The sequence below is a fragment of the Macaca fascicularis genome, chromosome X (assembly GCF_037993035.2).
Source record: "Macaca fascicularis isolate 582-1 chromosome X, T2T-MFA8v1.1".
NCBI classification, from domain to species: domain Eukaryota; kingdom Metazoa; phylum Chordata; class Mammalia; order Primates; family Cercopithecidae; genus Macaca; species Macaca fascicularis.
In genome coordinates this window covers 137,877,915-137,886,472 of record NC_088395.1, presented here as the reverse complement: position 1 = coordinate 137,886,472, position 8,558 = coordinate 137,877,915, and the positions used below count along the sequence as shown (strand labels likewise).

Here is an 8,558-nt window from a genome sequence, read left to right as displayed (position 1 = left end):
TAAGTTACTGAAGAAAAAAAAAACAAAACATAGGAGTATGAAGTCGAGAATCTCATCTCACTACAGCAACGATAAGGATGTTCTCAAACATTGTGACCAGTAGAGAAACAGCAGTTCCAAGAAGAAGGCAGTCTGGGTTTCAGGGTGTTGGCAAATTCAACAAGGATGAGTTTGGTCATCTCAGAGGCATTGTCTCTTTTTAGACCGCCCATTTACTTGTCTCAAGTGTTGGGAAAAGAGACAAAACAATGTCATCTACATGAAGAAATAAGAGGAAGAGCATCTCAGTAGCCTGTTATAGTTCATGTTCTGGAGCTCTAATTAATTACTGTGCATCATTTATTTTACGGGATTGGGTCAACTGTTCAAGTATCCAGTGGTGGAAATATATGTTCTCTTTGCTTTTCTGTCTTGTAGAAACTTATATGACCTAGGACAGTCTGATTTTGTTGGGGTCTGTGTGTTTCCTAAACAAAGGAATGAACACACAAGACAACACAAGACAAGACAAACATGGCGGCTGCCTCAAATGGTGTGCTCTATTTTATTTTATACAGTTGTTTGTGGAATGTTGCCAAGTCACAAGACACACTGTTGTTTTTGTGACCTTTCCCTGACTTTCTGGATTTTCAAGATGTTTACACATAAACAAGCCCCCAACGCCCTGCTTCGTTTGCAAGAGCAGGACTTATCGGGAATGCCCTGCTTCATTTGCAAGAGCAGAACTTATCGGGAATGCCCTGCTTCGTTTGCGAGAGCAGGACTTATCGGGAACACCCTGTTTGTGAGCACGTAGTCCTCTACATTTCCCCTTTCCTTATTTACAAATTTGAATTTCTTTTAAAACCATCATTACATGTTGGGCTCGCTGGGATTCAGTGTTTGCCCTTTGGTACCGTCTCCAGCAGACTGTGAAAATGACAAAGGCAAGAACAACAATCAATACATTACTAGAAACAGAGGTCAGCAAGGTTTTTACAGGGCTCATAGGGTTCAAAGACATCAAACTTTGTGCAATACCAGTCATCAAATCTGCACCAGTTAGCAATGGTAACTGATTGCAAAATGTTTCAGAAATGTTCTGTGTTAATTCTTGTATTTCTAGGGAAAGATTATTATGACCAATTAAAAGTCTCTTTATCTCAGTCCAGTTATGTACAGTGCTGTTAAAAGGAACAGGAGTAATACAAAATTGGGTAGTGTTCCAATCACATTTCAACAAAGCTCGGGTATTCAACACTGTTAGCTGATCTCCCAACCAAGAAACCACTTGCTCCAGATTATCCACTCGTTCAGTCAAATGAGCATCTATGTCTCGTTGCTGCTGCCACAACAAATGTGATTGTTCATGCCATTGTTGCACAAATTCTGCATTTTGTATACTCTGGTGTAGAGCTAATCCAGTAACAGCAGCGGTGGAGGCAATTGCTACAAGTCCTATCACCGTGGTCACGACGATTCCAACCATCCTCCAACTGCGGTGGACAAGATCTTGCATAACCTTGTAAATTTGAGTAACTCCAGCAGATTCACTCCAAGTACATGTTAAGTTTATAGGTAGCCAGGTTTCTTTTCTGGCTCTTAGTATATATAAATTGGAATGAGACTCATTCCAATTATTATTCCATGAAGTAGTATTTATACAACTTAAGAATGTACAATTGTTTGTACAGTTAACTACCCCTGTATTATTATCCCATTTAAAAATTCCTGTCAACAACAAGTAAGGCTTTCTTACACATGCAATAACATATCTAGAACTATTTCGATGCAAAGATATATGGAAAGGGTTAGCAATATTAGTAAGATTTAAGGACATGTTTCCCATGAAAGTGAACATTGGTTTACCAGCAGCTAGCAACTTCCAAATATGACCTTGTATTTGTGAGGTATTAGCCAAATGTGGCATAGGGGGTGATAGACCACCATCATGCCAAATAATAGTTTCATTGCCATCTGCAGAAATGCTGTGATTACCTTTATGCCAACGCAGGTTGACATGGCTGAATTTAGTCTGAAAATCTCCATGTACACTCCAATCTGTAACAAGGTATTTACGACTCTTCCCTTTTACTTCTAACAACAATCGTGGCCCACTACTTCTACATCTAGTCCACTCTAGTTGGGAAACACCTCCGGACACATCAGGGATAGGGCATAAAGATAATGTACTTGGCAGAGTTTCATTAAGTACTGCAGTATGATTATACTTAAAACTTTGAGCCACAATAATCATAGTAAAGGCAGAGATATGACTATGGTTATAGCGAACAGCCCAAGCCTCATGAGAAAGATGCAGACAATGTGGACTACCCCAAAGACATATAGGTAACCCTTCAACCCCAAATTGATATGAACTATTTACTGTGCCAGTGTCTAATTCAGGATCCTGGTTTAAAAAAAGGCAATGGCATCCAAGCAGTATCATTAGTAAATACTGGGACTTCTCTGTCTCCCCAGGCCACACCTTGATATAAGGGTGGAAAAGGAATATAAGCCCAGTATGTAAATTCTCTAGCCATTACCTGACAATTTACTACGGCCAGCATAGCCAGGAATAAAATCAGTGGGGTTTTGGGCCGCCCAGCTTGTTGAACAACCCCTTCAGCTTCTTAACCTTTTCAGTTGTCCCCATGTCGGGGGCTCCGCACGTTGAGTTCCGAAGGTGAATGTTCTCTGAGCGCTCAGATTTAGCTCCTGGAATTCCTTCAGGAACTCTACGGATCGGCTCCTCTTTGCCATGGCACTGTTTCAACCGTCGAAATGGAAACCACGCGTCTCCGGCACCTGTACGGACAAGAGCATAGCCTCGGCCCCATTGTAAAACTTTTCCTTTTAAATATTTCTCTTGTAATGAAGGATAATACACCCACAGATTACTGTTTTGCAGCTTTTCTAAAGGCTGTTGAAAATGTTTCACCGCTGCAGACTGCTGTAATTGGCGCCAATGGTTGAGAAAATTTAAAGTAAAAAGGGCTTTCAGAATTTGATGTTTTGGGGAATCTCGCCCATCTCCCCCTTTTTGTTTTAACAGTTGTAAATAACAGAGTCAGCCTTTTCAGAGGGTAATGGCATAGCCCACTGGAAATGTGACCACATATCAATAGTATGATGAACATATTTTAAACGACCAAAGGAAGGAACATAGTTACATCCATTTGCCAAATGTGATTTTGTTGAATGCCTTGAGGATAATACCTGGACTTAAAAAAGGTGCAATAATAGGAGCACAAGGTGGGCAGGCTCTGACAGTAGCTCGGGCTTGTCGGCGTGTTATAGAAAATCGCCGTTGTAATCCTAAACTATTAGTATGATGTAGTTGGTGCTCATCCTGAGCCCTTTGGACACTGCCAATAAGTAAAGAATCAATCTGACTATTGCCAAAAGATAAAGGTCCTGGCAAAGCTGAATGAGAATGAATATGAGGGATAAAAAAGGGGGGCAGTGCGGGAAGTAAGAGTTACAAATAATAAAGAAAATAATTTTTGTAAAGGAGTTTGAGGAAATAATGGTAAAGAAGTCTGAGAAATATATTTAGTTACATATAGGCCAGTCTTGTAGAACCATAAGAATGGCAAAAAGTTCTCCTTGTTGTACTGATTCAAATGGATAGTGAGAAATTTTTGAATTGTCTGAAGTCCAGTATCCAGCCTTTCCATTGCTTGAAGCATCAGTAAAAAAGGTAGGACCTTTAACTGGAGTGTAAGAGATAGGATTATATGGCAGTAAAGAATATTGTTGCAGAAAAGCAAATAATTTATTTTGAGAAAAAGAACCAGTATACTCAGCGCAAGCCACTTGTCAACCCTTATGAATTTCCAACAGAGATTCAATGTATTGATTAGATAATTGGGTAATAATTTTTATAGGGTCAGCACCAAGCAACTGACGAGCTCGATGTCGTCCTTTAATAATTAATTTAGCCAATTTATCAATATATGGTGAATTTTTTTTAATGGCTTTATTAGCCAAAAACAGCCACTCCAGAATATTATTATCTTGGTGTAAAACGGCCGTTGGCGAATGGGGAGTATGAAAAAGACACAACGAAAGTGGAAGATTGGGTGCAATATAGTCAACGTGAGCTTCACTAATTTTATTTTCTACAAATGACAATTTTTCTTTTGCTACAGGGGATAAAGTCCCCATAGGTTGAATACAAGTATTTAGAGCTCTAAGATCAGTTAATAAGTGCCATTTACCTTTTTTTTTTTTTTTTTTTTTAACAAGACAAACACAGGGGAATTCCATGCAGAAGTACTTGGTTCAATATGCCCCTCGGCCAATTGTTCCTTAACTAAATTCTTTAAAGCCTTAAGTTTTTCTTTAGATAATGGCCACTGTTCCACCCAAATAGGAGTTGTAGTTTTCCACTTTAATTGTAAAGCTTGAGGCTTGTGGACAGTGGCTAAGAGTTTAAAGGATTGTAGCCCATTTTGAATATCATATTTTTGGCAGCTGAAGAAATATGAGGAATGCTTAAAAAGGCACCAAATTGTTGTAAAAGATCACGGTCCCAAAGGTTAATATTAATGGGAACAATATAAAAGAACACTTTTCCTTGTTGTCTTTCAGGTCCTACACAGTTCAGGGGCTCGACACTTTGGTAGACTATAGAAGCAGTACCTAGGCCGGATAGAGTAACCGATAATTGCTTCTTTTTCCAATGATCAGGCCATTGAGCCAAATATATAATAGATACATCCGCTCCTGTGTTGACTAATCCCTCAAAAAGTATCCCATTAATTTGCAATGAACATAAAGGTTTTTGATCAGAAACTAAAGTTTCCCAGAAAACAGTTTTCCCAGTACTACCGAAACCTCCTTGATGAGACACATCTCTAGATAAGAAAGGAAAAAAAGGCAATAAAAGCAATTGTGCAATATGTTCCCTTGCCTCTAGGCGCATAAATTGTGAGACTTGTACCATAATAAGGATTTCATCAGTAAAATCAGGATCAATAATTCCTAGGACCACCATTAACCCCCGCATAGCGCTGCTGCTTCGACCTAGTAAAAGTCCTACATGTCCCTTTGGCAAAGGACCACACACTCCGGTAGCCAACTTATATATTCCTCCATTAGGAGATAAAGTATAAGGTTGGACAATAGCTAGGTCAGCAGCGGCACTCTGCTTAGTGGCAGCATAAAGCTGAGAAACTGGGGTAGGGTAAGATGTCTTTAAGGAGGACTCGAGGTCATTTCTTGATGTTGTAAGCCACTGCTCACTGGGTACTGGGGTAGGCCTGCACTGTAGTTGTTGGGGCCCCAAACCTGTGGGCCCCGGCTCCCATTTCCCGAGAGGGTTGACAATACATTCCCACTTTTATCAGTTTTTGAACGGCATTCATTGGTCCAATGTCGACCCTTGCCACATCATTTACACACATCAGATGGTAACCTTTTTTCTTTTAGAGCAGAAGAGCCTAATTTTTTCCGGCATTCCTTTTTAAAATGACCGGGTTTCCCACATTGATAGCATATACTTTGTTTAGAATTGCCTTTTAAAGCCTTAGAAAGTGCCCCAGCAAACAATTGAGCATTGTAAATAGCTCCTCCAACACCTGCACAAGCCCTAATGTATTCAGCTAAATCAGCTCCACTAGCTTTTAGAGGACGCAGCAATTTTTGGCACTTGGGATTAGCACTCTCAAAAGCCAGAGTATCCAAAAGAATTTTAGCAGCAGGGCCTGAACCTACAGTCTTTAATACAGCATGTTGAAGACGGGCTACAAAATCTGGATACGGGTCCACGCTTTTATAAACAAGGCTTTAATCTGAGTGAGAGCAATATCATCTAGGCCTGCCTGAGCATTAAGAGTGGTGTATTGTCCTGAACCCATAAGCTGCTCTTCAGTAGGTCCTGGGGGATTTCGGGTAGCATTTTTTTTTAGCTTGTACTCTTGCTTCCTCCCACCACCAACTTTTTAATTGAAGCCATTGCGAACGATCAAGGACAGCCTGTCCCAACGTTTCCCAGTCAATAGGAATCATCATACGTTCTAAAGAGAAGGAATCGAGAAGGCCAAGAACAAACGGTGACTGAGGTCCATAATTAGCATTTCTTTCAAAAATTTAAATTGTAGGGCTGTAAAAGTCACATTCTGGCCACCGTTTGGGAACTAAGCATTGGGGTCGAAAGCAGCCCGTGTTATTGGGAATAAATCTAATTCCTCAAAATCATCCTTTTCCTTCAATTCCTTCTTTTCTCCTACAGGAGGAAGAGGCATAGAGAAAACCTGACCTGACATAGGCAAAGAGGTTGGAGGTGGAGGCAAAGGGAAGTCCTCTTCCAAAGGAGCAGAAGGGAAGGTAACAGGGAAGGCTCATGGCGGAGAGATAGGAGAAACAGGAGCAGCGGTACCTTGCAATTTTAACAACTGTTGTAACATCTCTAAAATGCGCTGCAAATCAGAATTTCCTTCAGATGAAGGAGGCATTAGCTCTTTTTCCAATTCCTTGTCCTCAACAACCGGGGCGTAAATATGTTCCTCTCTAGGATCATTCCTCTCTAAAGCTTCAGATGCCTCACCTCCTGTGGCAGTATTGCCATGCTCTGAGTCAGTTTCAAGTGACTCTAATGCCTGAGTAATGGAACTACACAAAGTCCACAAAGTCAGAGGCATCGTTTGCCCTCGCTGATGAGCTCGACGCAGGACTTCAACCACTTGTAACCATTCCTTTCGATTTAACTGCACTTTGGTTTGATATTGAAACCAATAACAATGTTGTTCAACATGGGCAGACAATCGCTTCAAAGTCTTATGTTCCTTAACTAACTTCTACTCCTATAGACATCAACAGTCCCTGGAGTAACCGCAAATATTCAGAGGCCAGAGAGGTGGAATTCCCCATAATTTTCTCGTGAGTCCCCCTTTCTTTATTTACCTGCCCGGGGTGTTCCCCCTCCGGTTCCTTGCTCTCTTGGAGCCACGGACCCTGCTCGCTGCGCCAGATGTTGGGGTCCGCGTGTTTCCTAAACAAAGGAATGAACACACAAGACAACACAAGACAAGACAAACATGGCGGCCGCCTCGAATGGCGTGCTCTGCTTTATTTTATACAGTCGTTTGTGGAATGTTGCCAAGTCACAAGACACATTGTTGTTTTTATGACCTTTCCCTGACTTTCTGGATTTTCAAGATGTTTACACATAAACAAGCCCCCAACGCCCTGCTTCATTTGCAAGAGCAGGACTTATCGGGAATGCCTTGTTTGTGAGCACGTAGTCCTCTACATGATTTAGTTGTATGGACTGTTAAAACCCAAATAGAGGTACTTATGTTGACATTGAGTCAAATAGAATTATTACTCTCATAAAGGGGTTTAGCTACATGATTGATTTTACACTTGACTGAAAAAAGGGCAAATAAGCTATATCTGTCCAACAAAAATGTTTTCCAGCTTTATTTAAGTTGATTCACCAATTTAATAATAATTTTTAAATTTAAACTCAAGGATACAGTTTTGAATGCTTGAAATACTTCTTTACTTTTCAACCCTCTTTTCCCCTTATATGTCATATTAGAACCACCTATATATGGTGAATTAGAAAGTGTATATGTAGCTAAACCATCTAGTCAATTCAATGGAAAAATACCAGTAGCCAAATTGACATGCAATAAACCAAGCAATTGGTGGATTTACTGAAATCTCACTCTTTGCTCAATTGTTCTGACATTTATCTTCGACTGACAGAAGCTTACTATGTGCAGATTCTATCATCTCCATATAGTTTCGAACAAGAGCTTAAAGGGTGATGGGGAAATCTTAACAGATAAAAGGATTTCATGCAGACAACAGTTACTAGCAATTGTGAAAAGGGACAAGGCAAAATTTGAATGCATGTTTCCAGGACTGTTCAAAAAGAAAAGACAGAGCCTTTTCAGTTTTACATGGTTTTATTAGGGAGTGAAAGATATGGCCAATTGAAGTGTCTGTTGGCTTTAGAATTTTCGTATTTAGAAACAGCATCAATCTCACCATACTGTATAGTTATATTAGTGTTGTATATAATTGTGTAATTCCTTGTAATTTTTTAACTAAAAGGCAAACTGTTGAAATACAGAAAGAAAGCAAGGGAGCCAGCTGGATCTAAGCTTAACTTTTGGTTTAGTCACTAAAACCTGCACAGTCTTGAGAAAGTCAGTTTTCTCATATGTGAAGTGGGAATCCACCCAGCCTCTTGCAGGATTGTTCTAAGAATTAGATAAGATAATTTCTATACACAAACAAACAAACAAACAAACAAATAAATGTGCCCGGTACATTTATAGCCACCCAAGATACCTTAACTTCTGCTTTCATGCCCCATGCAGACCTTCCCTACGGTTTGGATTTCATTTTATAAACACCTGCCAAAATGTCATTCCACCCTACCTTTCCTTGTGAGGTTATCACATTACCAGAAACAATATAATCTGAAGTTTTAGGTTTGAGCAACAACTAAAGAAAGTTTGACTGTGTAAGTCATTAAAATTTGTTCCTGATGGTAGGCAGGAAAGACACATAAAGAGATGAAAATTACTCACTGACTTAGGGCTGGAGGACAGCAACAG

The 8,558-nt window shown here is 40.0% G+C and overlaps 1 protein-coding gene across 1 annotated transcript; it reads right to left on the bottom strand.

The window, feature by feature from the left end:
• Nucleotides 1–372: 372 nt before the first annotated feature.
• Nucleotides 373–6,953, bottom strand: LOC123571150 (endogenous retrovirus group K member 7 Env polyprotein-like). Its single transcript, XM_045383815.2, has 2 exons — nt 6,889–6,953; nt 373–2,787 (listed from the first exon to the last, which is right to left on the bottom strand). The coding sequence occupies exon 2, from the start codon at nt 2,426–2,428 to the stop codon at nt 818–820; it is 1,611 nt and encodes a 536-aa protein (XP_045239750.1). The 5' UTR covers nt 2,429–2,787; nt 6,889–6,953; the 3' UTR covers nt 373–817.
• Nucleotides 6,954–8,558: the final 1,605 nt, after the last annotated feature.

Excerpts from the sequence above, each read along its gene's own strand:
- LOC123571150 (XM_045383815.2), bottom strand. The coding sequence starts at position 2,428 with ATGATACTGCTTGGATGCCATTGCCTTTTTTTAAACCAGGATCCTGAA.